A 19,520-nucleotide genomic window follows, 5' to 3' on the forward strand; every position below is an offset into this window, starting at 1 on the left:
CTTGAAACACTTGTGCTGCTAAAAGGTAAATCCACTTAAAGAGCAACTGTTAGCTCTAAAATGCCCCCTCAAAAAAACACATACATAAGTAGATAAATACATGCTCTACTTACATGACAGATGTATCGTAGTGTCCACGTTTTGATTTCTGTTATTTTCATGTTTATATATTAGAAGGTTTCTGTTGCTGGCAGGGGCCATCTTGTGTCCGGCTAGATCTTCTCCCCCCACCCCCCCATCCCCCTCCTCCCCGCACTGACTCTGAGCACAGCGGGGAGGAATAAATGCAGCAGCCACACACAGACTCACCTAATAATGGATCCAAGCGCTGCCGTTCCCATCTATTCTCTGTACTAGTGCAGAGTGTAGGATACTGCAGCGCCTGGAACCATTATTCCGGGAGTCTGTGTGTGTGCACCACCTTTATCCTTCCCCAAAGCTCAGTGCGGGGAAAAAGGAGAATGCGGCGGCGGCGGGCGGCAGAACGGCGGGGGGGGGGGGCAGACATACCACTGGAGGAGGGGGGCAGAGGACAGTGACAGGAGATAGCCTCTGGCCCCCCTCCGTGCGCTCTAACAGCAGCGGCGACCAGGCAGACAAGGGGAGACCAGGCGGCCAATCGTAGTGCAGAGAGATGAGTGACAGAGGCATCAGCCAATCAGGCTGATTCAGCATGCCTGTCACTTCTCTCTGCGGCTTGCGTACACTTTTAGAGCCTGGGGCATGAGGAGAGAAATCTACAAAAGTAAGAAGGATTTGAAACTTTTACATTGCCTGGTTAGCATCCTTTCTACTGCTCTATTAGCATGCAGTAGAGAACTTATTGTGTATTTTCTGCCTAACAGTTACTCTTTAATGCTCTCGGTGTGATCCCACTGGAGCGATGTGATTTTATAACAATCCCCCATAGCATTGCTTCAGCAAGAGCTTTTTCAAATCACCAGCAATTAGAAATCACTCCTAGTGGGTTTCTGGCCTAATACTGAAATATGATATTTTTAGGATTGAATGAGTGAAATCACCTGCAGTCTGTTTATATTTCTCACGGGGAGTGGAGCAGAGATCACTTCATTACTGGTGTATCGATCATTTCTTTATTAAATCCATCCTAAACAGTTCAGGTGTGTATTAGTAAATGTGCCACGGGAGGGACAATGAGCAGCAGAGCTAATGCCATAAACAGATTTCAAATAGGGTTCAACATGGATGGAGGCCGGCAGCCCTGGATGGAATTAGCAGCTAGATTGACATCTGACGGTATCAACGGACCTTTCAGCACTGGGACAGCTGTGAAGATGATTGTTCCTTATATCTCACTGCAGAAACGTTCTCTCACCCTGGAGTTATTCTTAAAGGCTCTCATAATGTAACTTCTGAAACTCAGTCATAAAGATGGTTTCAGATTGTAACCCCCTCCCCCCCACCTGGGCACATTTAAGAACTCTAACATGAACTATCACTTAGGATTGTGTATCATGGTTGAAGTGGAGATGGAAGGCAAAATAATATATATACCGTATACTGTTGCTTGTGTTTATAATGGAAGTGCCAGGGACCGGGGCCAAACCAGGGACACCTAAGTAGGTCTACTCGCTGGGCCTCCAGGATTTGGTGAAGTGGTGGATGATGCATCAGTAACGAAGATCAATGGACAAGCATGGCTTAATTTATAGAGATCTACAGAATGTACTTCATTTTTAAAGTTCTAAAAAAAAAGTCTTCTTCCATTTGGTTGGAGCTCTTCTTTAACCTCCCTGGCGGTAAGCCTGAGCTGAGCTCGGGCTATGCCACGCAGGGGGAGACCTCAGCCCCTGGTTGGGCGATTTGTGTGCTGTAAAGTGCTGTGCGTGCAGCCAGCACTTTGCTAGCCGCGCGCACAGCTTGATCGCCGCCGCTCTGCGGCGAACGGCCGCACGCAGCGGCGAAAGAGGGCCCCCCCCCCCCGCCAGAGCCCTGCGCTGCCCGGACCAATGAGTTCCGGGCAGCGCTATGGGCTGGATCGGGTGTGCCTGACGTCAGGACGTTGGCTGATGTCCATGACGTCATCCCGATCGTCGCCATGGCGACAGGAGAAGCCAAACAGGGGAATGCGTTATATACGCGCTCCCCTGTTTGCTATAGATGCCGGCGACGATCGCACTAGAGGGCCACATGCGCCCTCTAGTGGTGTTTCATGTAGCTACCACTCTGGTAGCTTTACATGAAACAAAAAAAAAAATTAAAAAAAAAGAATTTTTGCCCATTTGGCAAAAAAAATTAACCGCCAGGGAGGTTAAAAGAAAAGCCTTGTTGTTTACAAATACAGTCATATCAGCTGCAGTGCGTAGAAATCCACCATCGGTCAGTACACAAGGGGAGCATGGAGTCCTCCAAGCACAGAGACAAGACAGGGTCACAACAGTGTGGCGCTATGATAACGAAACAACTACAACGACGGACCTGAACATCGTCCCACACACAGCTAGTAGCTGATTTCTTCATGAAGTTCTTCAGAGAGGCTGGTCTGAGCAGAAGCTTGAGGACAGCTTGCTCTTCTGTCCGGGAAGCATAGCTGGACTTCCGGGTGGGAAGGAGGCCTCCCCTTGCCTCGTTGTTCTACATCACATCATGGACTCCTCCTCAATCTCTTTGTCCACCTCAATGGCTGTGTTTTCGTAGCTTGTGATTCCTCCATATTTCCTCATGTGGACCATCAGGGGTTTCGGGGACTGGCTGCCCGCCAGGGTATTCACATACATGCCTGTCCTGTTTTCCTCCATCGATGGACCCCAGTCCATGGTGGGGCGACTTGCTTGGCGTATTCTCTGTGGAGAGATCACAAAGAGTGAGACTAACAGATAATAACAACTCCTTTTCTAAAATCTGGTCCGCAAAACTTGCACTTCAATGTACAGAAATGTGATTTTTCTATTGCACTCGGCACTTTTCTTAGGAAGTGAGGCACTTGCACTTTCTTTCAGCGGCCCATGCTTTGCATTGCAACATTTTTGCATTTAAAATGATTTATTCTGTGAGACATCATTTTTTTTTTGCTTATATTACTGTGAATACTGTTCTGCACACCTATTTCATCCTGCACACCATTTATTGTACTATGAATATTATTATATGTGGAGGATATATATAGCTAGGCTTGTATTATCTCAATAACAATAGTTTAAGGGTCATAAAGATTAAAGATTGTGCTCTTCAATTAACTGACGCTGTACTCTGACTTTACGTCACAATTATGACTCGCGGTCACTGTGGCCACGCCTCGATTTTAGTTGTTTTTAAACTGTTTTTTCATTATCCAATAAAGAGTCAGTTTCTTGATATGCAGCCAGGGGTCTGATGCAAATCTATGCAGCACATTTATTACACTGGGAGTTCTGGTTCATTCTTATAACTTTCTTAGATATCGGGTATTGACGGGTATTATCGATAAGCGTTTGGCCACCTGAAGGATAAACGAGCAGAGCGGAGGGGCAGTCAGGCAGCCACAGGCCGTTCGTGGTTCAGATGCAGCCACCGTTGGCAGCTCGGAGGCTGAACTTTGCATTGCATAAAAATACCTTTTTGCAATATAATTGAAAATGCACCTTTATCTTTAATTCATGGAATTCTATGAAATTAAACTTGAAAAAAATAAATTGTACCATAAGTGAGGATGCTTAAAATGCAAAAATAAAAAAAAATCCAAGTTTTTTTATTAGTGAATTTAGAGAGACACTGAAGCGAAAAAAAAATGATGATATTCTGATTTGTATGTGTAGCACAGCTAAGAAATAAAACATTAAGATCAGATACATCAGTCTAATTGTTTCCAGTACAGGAAGAGTTGAGAAACTCCAGTTGTTATCGCTATGCAAACAAGCCATTAAGCTCTCCGACTAAGTTAGTCGTGGAGAGGGCTGTTATCTGACTTTTATTATCTCAACTGTTCCTGGACTATTTACTTTTCCTCTGCCAGAGGAGAGGTCATTAGTTCACAGACTGCTCTGAAAGACTCATTTTGAATGCTGAGTGTTGTGTAATCTGCACATATTATAGAATGATGCAATGTTAGAAAAAACACTATATACCTGAAAATAAAAGTATGAGAATATTTTCTTTGCTGCTAATCTTCTAGAAATTATTCATAGTACACAACCAATTCACTATATCATATTTTTTTTTCCGCTTCAGTGTCTCTTTAAAGAAAGTTTATCACATGAGGAATTAGAGTTAAAGTGAATCAGCTTCCATTTTTATTGTATGCGCCTGAGACCGATTCCTTCACAGACCATCGAGGCTTCCTAAACCAGCGGCCAGCCTTTCCCTCTCCCCAGCAGTTCTGTAGAAATGAGGCCATGTCTATTCGTGGGCTCATTAGTCCCCTTCCTGCTACACCTAGCGAGTGTACAGCTAATATTCCCACTCTGCCACGTCACGCTGGGACATCTCAGCTCCAAGATCAAAACTCCTATAAATAAAAACGGCAGATTTAGAGGCTTTGGAAGAATAATGTAACACTCCTGTGGAATGTCGTCTCATTACACGGTTATCTATTCATGAAGGGCAACTGGATCACAAAACTGAAACTTAACCTTCATAAAAATTGCTATGGCATAGATCAGCGGTACACAAGTTCACTTGTAATTTAATTGTAATATAAACTATACAAAACTATCTTTCCATGTCATTCTTGTAGTCAGGTATTAGTAGCAGAAATACAATTCAAACCAAAAGTTGTCTGAAAGTAAATCATTTATTCACGTTTCACCACGTTCAGCACATGACTCAACTTACAAACCAATTCAGCTTACAAACATGGAATGGAACCTATTTGTAGGTAGGAGACCCCCTGTGTATCCTTTAGCAGGCCCCCTTTTTTTAACACTTTCTCTTTTTAATACAGGAAGGGTGAAGAGGCGCCCCTGGCTATCTATTGTTTTTTAGTGGCACTGTTACTGGCCTGAAGAAGTGGGCAGGACCCACGAAACGCGTTGCCTGTGCAAATAAAAATCTTTATTATTAAATCCTCATTAGTGTCATTGGAGAGGTAAGCCACCTCTTATGTTATTGTGCTCTTAGCAAAGTTTTATTCATCCTGGGCGTCTCTTCACCCTTGTTGTGCTCAGTTTTACAACAGGACGTGACGGTGGGTAACCTACTCAGGTCCAGCTTATCCTCAGGCGCCAGTGCTTAATCCTCCAGTGGGTCACCACTCCACTAAAACAGCGATATACAGGAAGGAGGAGGCACACTACAGGCTTAGCAACTTGCATTTATCAATCCTTTAGCAGATAGACAACATGTTTCAGGGTATTCCCCTACACCTGATGAAGAGGATTACCACGAAACATGTTGTGTATCTGCTAAAGATTTGATAAATGCAAGTTAGCCTGTTGTGTGCTAAGTCTCACCACCCCAGTTTTCTCGAGGGGTTGGTTTGTATGTTGTAGTCTGCGGTGGCTCGACCTCCAGCAGATCTAATCTACACTTTTTATAAAGTGCGATCAAATCCCATCCAGCTATCACTGGATTGCCTGAGTGGGGACGGGCTGATGCTCTCCCCCTGCCTCCAGTGGTTGGTTGCCCCCTTATTGCAGCCTACCTTTGTGAGTATATTTCTTGTAGCTGACTCAATTATTAAATAGGGACATACTGGGCTATTGGGCTCCCGTTGTCTGTGTGCTTTTTCCCTAAAGTGATCCTTCACCTCACCCCCCACTTGGCAATTCTCTTTTAATGCTTGGGGGGCTTCCTAATGGCTGAAACTTACACTCGGCAGAGGAAAGACATGATTACAAATAAAGATCTCAGAATAACACCACCTCAAAACTGTAAAAGTGCCAAAACTTTACATAAAACAAACACTTAATGAAAAGTTCCCATGATTGTCATTGATTTATGCGACCATCATCAGCAATAACACACATAGGGCTCCTTTCCGGTAACAGTAAATTTGGGCGCATGAGGCAGGTGGACAAAAAGGGCGCCGCCATTCACTCCCATAATAAATATCGTTTAATGGGCGCCCGACAGGAAAAAAGGGCGCCGGAGAAAAATAACGTTTTATAAGCGGCGCCCGGAGACTTAATGTTTTATTACTGTTTCTCATGATTACACATTATTTTATGATTTATAACTTTTTAAACATTATTTTTAAACGAAAAACAGCACAATATTTTTTTCACACGTTATTAATGCTTATCACAGGGCGGTCTTAGGGTTAGGCACCAACAGGGTGGTGTTAGGTTTAGGCACCACCAGGGGGGTCTTAGGTTTAGGCACCACCAGGGGAGTCTTAGGTTTAGGCACCATCAGGAGGGTCTTAGGTTTAGGCACCACCAGGGGGGTCTTAGGTTTAGGCACCACCAGGGGGGTCTTAGGTTTAGGCATCAACAGGGGGGTCTTAGGTTTAGGCATCAACAGGGGGGTCTTAGGTTTAAGCACCAACAGGGGGGTCTTAGGTTTAGGCACCACCAGGGGGGTCTTAGGTTTAGGCACCAACAGGGGGGTCTTAGGTTTAGGCATCAACAGGGGGGTCTTAGGTTTAGGCACCAACAGGGGGGTCTTAGGTTTAGGCATCAACAGGGGGGTCTTAGGTTTAGGCATCAACAGGGGGGTCTTAGGTTTAGGCATCAACAGGGGGGTCTTAGGTTTAGGCACCAACAGGGGGGTCTTAGGTTTAGGCATCAACAGGGGGGTCTTAGGTTTAGGCACCAACAGGGGGGTCTTAGGTTTAGGCATCAACAGGGGGGTCTTAGGTTTAGGCATCAACAGGGGGGTCTTAGGTTTAGGCATCAACAGGGGGGTCTAGGGGTTAGGGGTAGGTACAGGGAGGGTTACTTAGGCACCAACAGGGGGGTCTTAGGTTTAGGCACCACCAGGGGGGTCTTAGGTTTAGGCATCAACAGGGGGGTCTTAGGTTTAGGCATCAACAGGGGGGTCTTAGGTTTAGGCATCAACAGGGGGGTCTAGGGGTTAGGGGTAGGTACAGGGAGGGTTACTTACTATTTTTTTTAAACGTTATTATACGTTTCACTTTTTAAACGGAAGATTAACGTTTTCACAATTGCCAATTTCATGCACATAATTTAATGATTTATAACTTTATAAAACATTATTTTTAAACGAAATATAGTACATTATATTTTTAAACGTTATCCATGTTTATCGTTTAAAACCCGGCGCCCTTTTTTCCCAGCGCCCCTTTTTAACGTACGCCTCCTTTCCATCCGGAACACAGGTGGCCAGGCGCTCAGCGTAGCTCTCTGTCACCCGTGACTCCCGGGAGGCGGAGCTTGTGATCCCATACTCTTAATATTAATGGGATCGCGGGCGCAATCGTGCCAAAATGCATGCAACCGTGAGCAGCGATGCAGTGGTGAATTACAGCGCATGTATGGAAACAGACAGTGCAGTCTATGTCCTGTCTGCTGTCCCTGTGCTCATGTTTCCATAAGTGTGACTGGAAGCGCTCTACGAGCCCTTAGTAGGCTTGTTAAAATTCAGCTACAGATGAGACTATACAGTGCTCGGTTCAGCAGGGGGATGGGGCAGAGTGCTCAGTACACGCAGATAGGAACCCGGTGTAACAAGTCAGAACTCTTTACTGAAGAAAAACATGCAGAGATATATCCTACACCACCATCAGGAAATGCAGCTTACTTAGAACAGAGAGAATACAGGAAATAACAATCCCCTAGAGATCATTGCATCATTCTACAGACAGTGACATCTTGTGGTTGCATCACAATACTGCAGTTTAATTAATAATGTTGATAATTGTAACACAGGGTACGTGGTGGGAATAAGCCCCAAGCCTCTACATTTTCTCCACTTTTCAAAACCGAAAGTTTGTGTGTAAGTTCCGCTTCCACAGCAGCTTCTCTGTTATAAAATAGTGACAATAAAAGTAAGAAGTGATGACAGCAGCAGAAGAGGCGGCCATTGTCAGCTGCTTCTTCTTCCTCTTGTGCAGAGCTGTAAATCTATAGATGTAGCTGCACCTTCTGCAATCATGGATTACAGGGAAACCCCCATGGGAAGGAAATAACTCTCTGCAGCCGAGACACAGCTGACTGAGGCCTCCAACACATGCTAGATGAGGATTGTACACGCCGTCCCACGCCATCCTCTTCTGACTCCTCGTTCGCCAGCAACCGGCCCCGGAAAATCCTCCAGTCGGCACAGGCGCAGAACGCTCCCGGCGATGTGGACACAACAGAAGTGCGTGCACCGCCAGGACGCTCACGGCCCCGGACTGGAGGACTTTCCTGGGCTAATTGTGGGAGTCAAAAGAGGTTGGCGTGGGAGTGATCAAGCCGGGGGGGGGGGGGGGGGGGGGGGGGCGGGGGTTTAACAAGCCCCATGTATGTATATTTTTTTCCATATATTAGATAGCGCTCCACTTCAATTAATAGATGAAAGGTAGCCAAAAATCCCCTTAGGGACCGCACTCACCCGTCCGAAATGACCACTGTGAGACTGGTCAAGATAGGTTCTGATATCCTCCTTAGTAGAGATCCTTCACTGTCAGATGTCGACTGCTCCAGGTGGATAATCCTCCTCCCCAGGTTCTTTCTCCTTCAAGTTGGAGTTCCTCAATGCACCTCATAAGTTAAAATAAGATCCCATTGCGTAATTCCATAAAAAGTGATCAATTTTTATTGTGCTAAAATACTCACCTACGCGTTTCGTCACTCCACGTGACTCATCAGGGTCATCACCTGATGAGTCACGCGGAGTGACGAAACGCGTAGGGTGGAGCCAGAGGACAACCAGGAAGTGTACCAGGATACGAGAACGGGCAGCTAGAACGCGGAGAAATCTGCGCTATCTTCAGGCCTACCCGGGAGGCACGGGGGAGAGCCCGTTAATTACTCTAAATGCTGTTACCAATCCCTACTCTTGTGAGTATTTTAGCACAATAAAAATTGATCACTTTTTACAGAATTACGCTATGGGATCTTATTTTAACTTATGAGGTGCATTGAGGAACTCCAACTTGAAGGAGAAAGAACCTGGGGAGGAGGATTATCCACCTGGAGCAGTCGACATCTGACAGTGAAGGATCTCTACTAAGGAGGATATCAGAACCTATCTTGACCAGCCTCACAGTGGTCATTTCGGACGGGTGAGTGCGGTCCCTAAGGGGATTTTTGGCTACCTTTCATCTATTAATTGAAGTGGAGCGCTATCTAATATCTGGAACTTGTGTAGAAGGGTTTGTCTATACCCAACTAGAAGCGCAGACACGCGAGAACTTTGTCCAGCAGTATACATACTTCAATTGAAGGAAAAGGGACTTTACTGATATTGACTTTGTAGCGCCGTTTACAACATAGACATGTATATTTTTTTGTTGTAGCTCTGTCTCTGATTCCCTTTAAGACAAACCTGATGGGAAAAATAAAAAACGTATGACTTATGACATAATGAATTGTGTGTACAGTAGGGATAATTAACCTCCCTGGCGGTAATCCCGACCTGAGCCCGGGCTGAGTTTTAGGAGCTGGAAGCGGTGAGTCGAGCTCAGGTCGGGCTGGCCAAATCCGCCGCTCCTATTGGCTGCCTGGCTTTTCCCCGAGATACTGACCACCTCTGGCCGCCGGGATCCCCATGTCTCCTCTATGATTCTGGGGACCCGGCAGCCAGACTTCTCCCCGCTATCTACCTGCCTCATCTTCTGCCGCCGGGATACCTGTGTCTCCTCTCTGATTCCGGGGACCCGGCAGCCAGACTTCTCCCCCTCCATCCGGATAATTAGCGTCCTCTTCGGCCGGAGGGAACTCCCTGTCCCCGCTCTTCTTCCGGCCAATGACAGTGGAGGAGCGGCGTGACATCATCATGGGCAGGGGGGGCGGAACAAAATTTTAAAGTGGAGGACACAAATTATAAAAAAACAAAGGGAAATGCTATATACATGTATAAACATACATACAGTGGAGTGCAAAAGTTTGGGCAACCTTGTTAATCATCATGATTTTCCTGTATAAATCGTTGGTTGTTACGACAGAAAATGTCAGTTTTATATATATCATATAGGAGACACACACAGTGATATTTGAGAAGTGAAATGAAGTTTATTGGATTTACAGAAAGTGTGCAATAATTGTTTAAACAAAATTAGGCAGGTGCATAAAAAAAAAATAAAAAATAAATGAAATCAATATTTAGTAGATCCTCCCTTTGCAGAAATTACAGCCTCTCAATGCTTTCTGTAGGTTCCAATGAGAGTCTGGATTCTGGTTGAAGGTATTTTGGACCATTCCTCTTTACAAAACATCTCTAGTTCATTCAGGTTTGATGGCTTCCGAGCATGGACAGCTCTCTGTAACTCACACCACAGATTTTCAGTTATATTCAGGTCTGGGGACTGAGATGGCCATTCCAGAACGTTGTACTTGTTCCTCTGCATGAATGCCTTAGTGGATTTTGAGCAGTGTTTAGGGTCGTTGTCTTGTTGAGAGATCCAGCCTCCGGCGGTGGACGGAGGTATGTATTGCTGGATGCCGTCGCTGTCAGTAATAGATGCAGGAGGGGAGCCCAGAGGGGAGAGTCTGAGGTGAGGGAGGGGGGGGGGGGGACTGTCCACCCTCTTCACCGATGTGCAATGCTCTCCCCCCATGCTGAGACCCTTCCTGCCCCTCCAAAACAGTCCTGAGCGGGCCCCAGAGTGGCCCTGCAACCCCCCACCCCCATGGGAGCAGGGGCTGCATCCCCGATTGTTACGCCCCTGACTGCGAGTACTGCTGGTGATTTGTGCTGGTTGGTGGAGATTGCTGGTTAGTGGAGTTCTGTATAACCGGGACTCTGCTGTAAATAAAAGCCAGCACCTCAGCAGACGGTTACCAGGATGAGTCAGAGAGCGATGCTGGTCTCAGTGGCGCGGCGGTCGTGAATCCCGCGTTTCTCTGTGAAGTGTTACATTCCCCCCCCTTCCCCGTCCCCCGCACAGGAAGCAAGGGGACAATCACACTACAAGTCACGTCTCCATTATGATTCATAAAACAGCAGAACGGTGGCAGAAGCCTCGCTCCGTGTGTGGTTGCCTAGGCAACGGCGATCCCGGTCTGCACATCATCCTCTGATGGAGTGTAATGATCGCTGCTGCAGCAGGTGTTGCTGGAAGTAGTAGTGCTGCAGCTCAGGCAGTTCTGATCTATTTCCATGCAAGCTGCATAGCTTTGTCTGTCTTTCCCTGCGGTCAGCTTGTGACTGATTATCATTCACCTGTGTGGGAATCTGCATGTCTGCTCCCATTGGATGACCTCAGTATAAAGATCTGCTTCCTGCAGGGTTTCCTCGGGTTTTCATAGCTTCAGTTTAAGCCTGTCTTGCTGTCGCTTCAGCCCCCGATCGTGTTTCTTGTTCTAAAGATACTTTGCTGGTCTTTGCATCATATATTGGTTCATTGCCAATATATATGCATACCAGCACGTTTATTATTTTCCTTGTATTCGTGTTACGTTGATACATCAGTGTCGCTGATATATACGTACACGAACTGTTTATATCCTGTGTGCAGTTAGTCAGCTTTCCAGCACGTTTTGGTAGTTTGCGCGTATCGTGAGCACCCGTGCTGAGCTAGTATCCTGCTCCTGGTCCTGTTCGTGGATTGCGTTCATCTCTGCGAGGAGATAACGAATCCTTCTGAATCCTGTCCTGTTACCGTTTGTGGATTGCGTTCATCTCTGCGAAGAGATAACGAATCCTTCTGAATCCTGTTCTGTTACTGTTTGTGGATTGCATTCATCTCTGCGAAGAGATAACGAATCCTTCTGAATCCTGTTCTGTTACCGTTTGTGGATTGCGTTCATCTCTGCGAAGAGATAGCGAATCCTTCTGAGTCCTGTTCCCTGTATTACTCCAGTCCTAGTCAGCGTTCCTGCTTATGTCATATATCGGTTCATTGCCGATATATACATATGTTAGTCAGACGTTACAAATAGTTTCATTGATAGCTGTAATTGTAATACGCTAGGAAAACATACTTATTGTATATTTGTCTGTGTTACGTTCATCTATCTTGATCCTGCTATTTCCTGACTATCCTGTCCTGTCTTTGTGAGGCATGCCATCGCCGCATCGCATTGGCTGCCTCATTCCAGTCTGTCTGGTTTTGGATGCTTGCTGTCACTAAGTAGCGGCTAGCTAGCAAGCGTTCATTCTGTCTACCTGTCCTGATCTCCTCAGTTCTGGTTTATGCGCTCAGCGCTACTTTGCGCTGAGACGTTATAGCGAAAGCATTGTTTGTGGCTGTCGGATCTGCACCGGCTCTGTGTGCCACAATCTCCTTTTGGAGTCAGTCCTCCCCTCCACTATACTAGGGATAGCCTGTTTCCTTGTGCTAGTGTGTGTACCTCCTCCACGTCAGCTCATGCGTTGCATGCTGACTGTGGAGAATACACCACCAAGCCTTACATGGAGAGCAATGAAGGTGCTTCCGATATAATAACCAGGCAGCGGGTAACCCAGGCCTAATGACAGCCGAGAGTCAGGGGTCTGCCTGGTGCTGCGTGTCTCTATAATGAGGAGATTATATAATCTATTATCTGCTGCTGGGCTATATTATACACGGTTATTACACAGTGCTCCGGGCCTAATATGAAAGCCGTGGTCTGCCTGGTGCTGCATCTACAATGAGAAGACTATAATATGCATTATCTGCTGCTGGGCTATATTATACACGGTTATTACACAGTGCTCCAGGCATGGATGCGTAAGGAGGGAAGAACACACATTTATTTTGCACGTATTTATTATAGACTGGATAAAGGATTATGGGCAACACATCTACGGCTGCTTCCTCCAACCCCCTCCAGGCTGATCATTATATACATACTTGGGGCTTCCTCCAGCCCCCTCCAGGCTGATCACTGTATACATACTTGGGGCTTCCTCCAGCCCCCTCAAGGCTGATCACTGTATACATACTTGGGGCTTCCTCCAGCCCCCTCCAGGCTGATCACTGTATACATACTTGGGGCTTCCTCCAGCCCCCTCCATGCTGATCACTGTATACATACCTGGGGCTTCCTCCAGCCCCCTCCGCACAGATCGCTGTATACATACTTGGGGCTTCCTCCAGCCCCCTCCGCACAGATCACTACCTCACCGCGGTCTAAAGCCTCCTGGATTCTCCCTTAGAAGTCCCATTCTCCGTGGCCAGTCAGCATACTGCACATGTACTTCGCAAGCGCAGAAAGCTCCCAGCCGTGGGATTGAGTTGAGGGATTGCGCTTGGCTGCTCTGCGCCTGCGCCGACTAGGTAACGGGCTGCAATGGGAGAATACAGGAGGCTTCCAGATGCCACCATGACCCAACCACACAAGAGCATTGTTGGCCCCACCTCTTCCTGGGGCACCAGAGGTGGGGAAGAGCCCCTTGTCCATGGATTGGACAAGGGCTCCAAGGGGGGGGGGAGGGGAAGGCTTGGCCTCCCCTCTCCCCTTGAGACCCCCATACCATGGACCATGCGGGCTGGTATAGCTCAAGGTGCGAAGTCCCACTAGGCTGGGGCTCCACATTCTGGCTATCCCAGCTTGCATGGGAGACAAGGGGTTACAGAGGCTCGGGAGGGGGGACCCCACGTCATTTTTTTTAATATAATTTCCCACACTCTGAACAACTATTTTTGGGTCCACAATATATGGAAATATATGGAAATTGGTCAGGGATCATTATGCAGCCGTATTGCGGGTTGCGGCTGTATAGCAATCCCTGGCCAAACGGCCATTGACATTTCATTATAAATTAACATGACTTGAAGTACTCAAAATTGCCAACTCATAATTGAAATTTCAAGTCCCTTCGAGTCCAATTTCAATTGCAATCGAAGTTGGCATTCGTAATCATGGCCAATTATAAATGCCAATTTCGATCTCGAAATGAGGTCCACTATTTATTATGAACACCTGACTAATTCTTCTGTAACACAGGCCAGCCTGCAACTCTGTATTGATCTGAGACACAGACGCTGGGCCAGTTCACAAAGACGCTAGGCGGCGTTTACCGGACTCATCGGCTAAATGTTACCATTCAAGTGAATGGAAGTGCTTAACATTTCGCGATTACCGTTGATTACTGTCGATTGCACATATGCGGCGTTCCGATCCCAATTATTCCCATCGTTTCAGGCGAACCTGAACGCTACATGCTGTGTCCATGGTTGGTTCACCGCCATGTCTTCATGTCCCCTTCTAGGGACGAAAACCGCCGATAGCGATGGACGCCGACGATTGCCTGCAGGAAAGCCCGGTGCTGCCCCCCGAACCTGACAATGCACAACGGAAGGCCGAGGACGCCGCCAAGTGTCTGTGTGAACTAGTGTTGGGCGAACATCTAGATGTTCGGGTTCGGGCCGAACAGGCCGAACATGGCCACGATGTTCGGGTGTTCGAGCCGAACTCCGAACATAATGGAAGTCAATGGGGACCCGAACTTTCGTGCTTTGTAAAGCCTCCTTACATGCTACATACCCCAAATTTACAGGGTATGTGCACATTGGGAGTGGGTACAAGAGGAAATTTTTTTTTTAGCAAAAAGAGCTTATAGTTTTTGAGAAAATCGATTTTAAAGTTTCAAAGGGAAAACTGTCTTTTAAATGCGGGAAATGTCTGTTTTCTTTGCACAGGTAACATGCTTTTTGCCGCCATGCAGTCATAAATGTAATAAAGATAAGAGGTTCCATAAACAGGGACCGGTAACGCTAACCCAGCAGCAGCACACGTGATGGAACAGGAGGAGGGCGGCGCAGGAGGAGAAGGCCACGCTTTGAGACACAACAACCCAGGCCTTGCATGAGGACAAGAAGCGTGCGGATAGCAATTTGCATTTTGTCGCCATGCAGTCATAAATGTAATACAGATGAGAGGTTCAATAAACAGGGACCGGAAACGCTAACCCATCACAGATGTTCATTGTTCATGTTACTTGGTTGGGGTCCGGGAGTGTTGCGTAGTCGTTTCCAATCCAGGATTGATTCATTTTAATTTGAGTCAGACGGTCTGCATTTTCTGTGGAGAGGCGGATACACCGATCTGTGACGATGCCTCTGGCAGCACTGAAACAGCGTTCCGACATAACGCTGGCTGCCGGGCAAGCCAGCACCTCTATTGCGTACATTGCCAGTTCGTGCCAGGTGTCTAGCTTCGATACCCAATAGTTGAAGGGTGCAGATGGATTGTTCAACACAGCTATGCCATCTGACATGTAGTCCTTGACCATCTTCTCCAGGCGATCGGTGTTGGAGGTGGATCTGCACGCTTGCTGTTCTGTGTGCTGCTGCATGGGTGTCAGAAAATTTTCCCACTCCAAGGACACTGCCGATACCATTCCCTTTTGGGCACTAGCTGCGGCTTGTGTTGTTTGCTGCCCTCCTGGTCGTCCTGGGTTTGCGGAAGTCAGTCTGTCGGCATACAACTGGCTAGAGGAGGGGGAGGATGTCACTCTCCTCTCGTAGTGTTGGGCGAACAGTGTTCGCCACTGTTCGGGTTCTGCAGAACATCACCCTGTTCGGGTGATGTTCGAGTTCGGCCGAACACCTGATGGTGTTCGGCCAAACCGTTCGGCCACATGGCCGAACTAAGAGCGCATGGCCGAACGTTCCCCGAACGTTCGGCTAGCGCTGTGATTGGCCGAACGGGTCACGTGGTTCGGACCCGAACGCGCTCTGATTGGCCGAACTGTCACGTGGTTCGGGTAAATAAATACCCGAACCACGTCATATTTCCGCCATTTGTCTGTGGGTTTAGCTTTGGGTAGGCAGGCAGGGTAGTTCGCGCTCCAGCCACGCTAGCCAGGGTCCCCCCAGTCATTGTGTCGCTGCTGGGAATAGTAGTACACCGCTCGCTCAGCATTCTGTTTACTGCCACTCTGTGTACCTCGCTCAGCCACACTATATAGCATTCTGTTTACTGTTCTGTGTCTGCTGGGAATAGTAGTACACCGCTCGCTCAGCCACACTATATAGCATTCTGTTTACTGCCACTCTGTGTACCTCGCTCAGCCACACTATATAGCATTCTGTTTACTGTTCTGTGTCTGCTGGGAATAGTAGTACACCGCTCGCTCAGCCACACTATATAGCATTCTGTTTACTGTTCTGTGTCTGCTGGGAATAGTAGTACACCGCTCGCTCAGCCACACTATATAGCATTCTGTTTACTGCCACTCTGTGTACCTCGCTCAGCCACACTATATAGCATTCTGTTTACTGTTCTGTGTCTGCTGGGAATAGTAGTACACCGCTCGCTCAGCCACACTATATAGCATTCTGTTTACTGCCACTCTGTGTCTGCTGGGAATAGTAGTACACCGCTCACCCGCCACTGTATAGCATTGTGCTCTGTGTCGCTGCTGGGAATAGTGGTACACCGCTCACCCGCCACTGTATAGCATTGTGCTCTGTGTCGCTGCTGGGAATAGTGGTACACCGCTCACCTGCCACTGTATAGCATTGTGCTCTGTGTCGCTGCTGGGAATAGTGGTACACCGCTCAGCCACACTATATAGCATTCTGTTTACTGTTCTGTGTCTGCTGGGAATAGTAGTACACGGCTCGCTCAGCCACACTATATAGCATTCTGTTTACTGCCACTCTGTGTACCTCGCTCAGCCACACTATATAGCATTCTGTTTACTGCCACTCTGTGTCTGCTGGGAATAGTAGTACACCGCTCACCCGCCACTGTATAGCATTGTGCTCTGTGTCGCTGCTGGGAATAGTGGTACACCGCTCACCTGCCACTGTATAGCATTGTGCTGTGTGTCGCTGCTGGGAATAGTGGTACACCGCTCAGCCACACTATATAGCATTCTGTTTACTGTTCTGTGTCTGCTGGGAATAGTAGTACACCGCTCACCCGCCACTGTATAGCATTGTGCTCTGTGTCGCTGCTGGGAATAGTGGTACACCGCTCACCCGTCACTGTATAGCATTGTGCTCTGTGTCGCTGCTGGGAATAGTGGTACTGTATAGCATTTCTGTACTGCCACTGTACTGCTGCCAGTCAGCGTGTACTGTAAGGATAAGTGAAATGAGGAAGAAATCCGGTGAAAGAGGGAGGGGCAAGGGAAAAGGTGTTTCCCCTGACGGTTCACGTACAGGCCACAGGGGAGCACCCAAGAAAACCCACTCAATACCGCCCATGTTGTCCAGGACAACAACCCTCACAAATCCAAAAGAACAGGACCAGATAATTACTTGGATGACCTCTCAAGCGTCCAGCAGTGGGTTAAGCAGCACCAGCACATCACGCACGAGGTCCGAGTCCTCAGCCAGTTACAAGGAGCCAGTGGGCACAAAGCTGACACAACTGGCAGCGACACCACGAACACAACTGCCAGATAACCAGTCCGATGAATTACCTCAGGACACAATGGGGTATTCGCAGGAGCTATTCCCAGCCCAACAAACTTCCACCTTTCAAAGGTCAATGGAGGAACAGCCAGAAATGTTGTGCCCGGATTCACAACCATTAACTGTGGGAAATGCACCGCGCACTGAAATACAAGGTGAGTCCGAGGAGGACTCGGAAACCAAATCCCAGAGCAAGTTGGGCAGGAGGGGTTGCAATTGCAGGAGGTCGGCCGACAAGATCTGGAAGACGACGTTGGAGTGAGCTGCGCAGAGGTTGTTCTGGGGAGCTCTACTCCACGGCGGCGGCCCCCCACAATGACATATGACGAGTTTGAGGAGATGGAAGAGGAGGGTATGGACAATGTGGACAGAGACCCAGATTTTGTTTGTGAACGAGAACATCGCCGTCGTAGCAGCAGCACAGATGAGTCTGTTGAAGAACCCAATGCTGCATGAGTTCGCCTTGTACCACAAGGTAGGCGGCGCACAATTTCAGGCACCACAAGCGTGGAAGTTCAAGTGAGAGGCAAAAGAGGAGCAAACAGAAATCGCCAGCAAGGCAGGTGCTCCAAAGTCTGGGCTTTCTTTGAAGACTGCACTGAGGATGTTACCATGGCGATTTGCAAGGTGTGCAAGACCCGCCTGAGCAGGGGGAAAAGTATGAACAACCTCTCCACCACCAGCATGAGCCGCCACATGCTATCCAAACATCCCACTCTGTGGGCAAACTCGGCAGGACAGGGTACCAGCAACACTGCCTCCCTTGGGTTCAACAGACTCACCACCAGACCCGCCTCAGCAGCAGCGGTAGCCCAGCCATTGCATGGTTCACAACATTCACAAACATCAGACGACGCTGACACTGTCACTTTCCGGAGTAGTGCTCTTGAGGTCTCCCAGTCTTCATCAAACACAACAACCAACAGCCCTTCCGTGTGCAGCGCTACGGTTCAGTTGTCTGTGTCGGAGATGTTTGAGCGCAAGAGGAAATTGCCAGCAAATGACCCCCGGGCCGTGGCAGTAACAGCCAGCATAGCCAAGCTTCTGGCCTGCGAAATGCTGCCATATCGAGTGGTGGAGACAAACAGCTTCAAGGGCATGATGTCAGTGGCCATCCCACGTTACGTGGTTCCCAGCCGCTACCACTTTGCACGCTCTGCAGTGCCTGAGTTGCATGAGCACGTGGTCAGCAAAATAACCCGAAGCTTGAAGAATGCCGTTGCCTGCAAGGTTCACCTCACCACTGACACCTGGACGAGTGCGTTCGGCCAGGGTCGATACATCTCCCTTACCGCGCACTGGGTGAACCTTGTGGAGCCTGGCAGCGATTCCTCACCTGCTACGGCGCGGGTGTTGCCCACGCCGCAAACAGCTGCACCGCCGTCCCTCCCACTGGATAACAACAGCAGCACTTACCTCTCTGACTCCTTCTCCTCCAACGCATCTCAAAGCTGTACCTCATCCGGAAACGCTAACCCAGCAGCAGTAGGATCGTGGAAGCAGTGCAGCACAGCTGTTGGCATGCGTCAGCAAGCGTTGCTGAAGCTGATCTGCCTTGGGGATAAGCAGCACACAGGGGAGGAAATTTGGAAGGGAATAATGGAACAGACGGAGTTGTGGCTGGCACCGCTGGACCTGAAACCGGGCATGGTTGTGTGTGATAATGGGAGTAATCTCATTCGCGCTTTAAGGTTGGCTAAGCTGACACACATCCCTTGCCTGGCGCACGTGATGAACCTAGTAGTTCAGCGGTTCCTGAGGACATACCCAGGCGTGGCCGATCTTCTGTTGAAGGTGCGTCGAGTGGCCAAACATTGTAGAAATTCCAGTACTGCTTCGGGGGCACTCGCCAAGATGCAGGAGCGCTTCAATCTCCCCCACCATCGCTTGCTGTGTGATGTCCCTACGCGCTGGAATTCTACGCTGCACATGCTAGCCCGCTTTTGTGAGCAGAAGAGTGCAGTGGTCCAGTACATGACGGTGCAGTACCGAGGCGCATCCGGACAGCTGCCAAGCTTCTGTGGATCCGATTGGGCCAACATGTTGGACCTCTGCCAAGTCCTCCAAAATTTTGAGCAATCCACGTTGCTTGTGAGCAGTGACAACTCTTCAGTCAGCATTACCATACCACTGCTGTGTTTACTGAAGAGGTCAATGTTGAAAATCAAGGAAACAGCTGTCATGA

At 48.2% G+C, this 19,520-nt stretch overlaps 1 protein-coding gene across 2 annotated transcripts in view; it reads right to left on the reverse strand.

Moving 5' to 3' along the window:
- Positions 1-469: 469 nt before the first annotated feature.
- The window catches only part of SLC6A7 (solute carrier family 6 member 7), a 186,660-nt gene continuing 167,609 nt past the window's right edge, over positions 470-19,520 (reverse strand). The window contains exon 14 of one of the 2 annotated variants that reach the window (XM_068278419.1): positions 470-2,804. In XM_068278419.1, coding sequence (XP_068134520.1) covers positions 2,601-2,804 — 204 coding nt within the window. In that variant the 3' untranslated portion in view covers positions 470-2,600. Of the gene's footprint in view, positions 2,805-4,310; positions 4,445-19,520 lie in introns of those variants that run through there. The other variant, XM_068278420.1, reaches the window with a different exon arrangement.

The sequence above is a fragment of the Hyperolius riggenbachi genome, chromosome 3 (genome assembly GCF_040937935.1).
Source record: "Hyperolius riggenbachi isolate aHypRig1 chromosome 3, aHypRig1.pri, whole genome shotgun sequence".
Lineage (NCBI taxonomy): Eukaryota > Metazoa > Chordata > Amphibia > Anura > Hyperoliidae > Hyperolius > Hyperolius riggenbachi.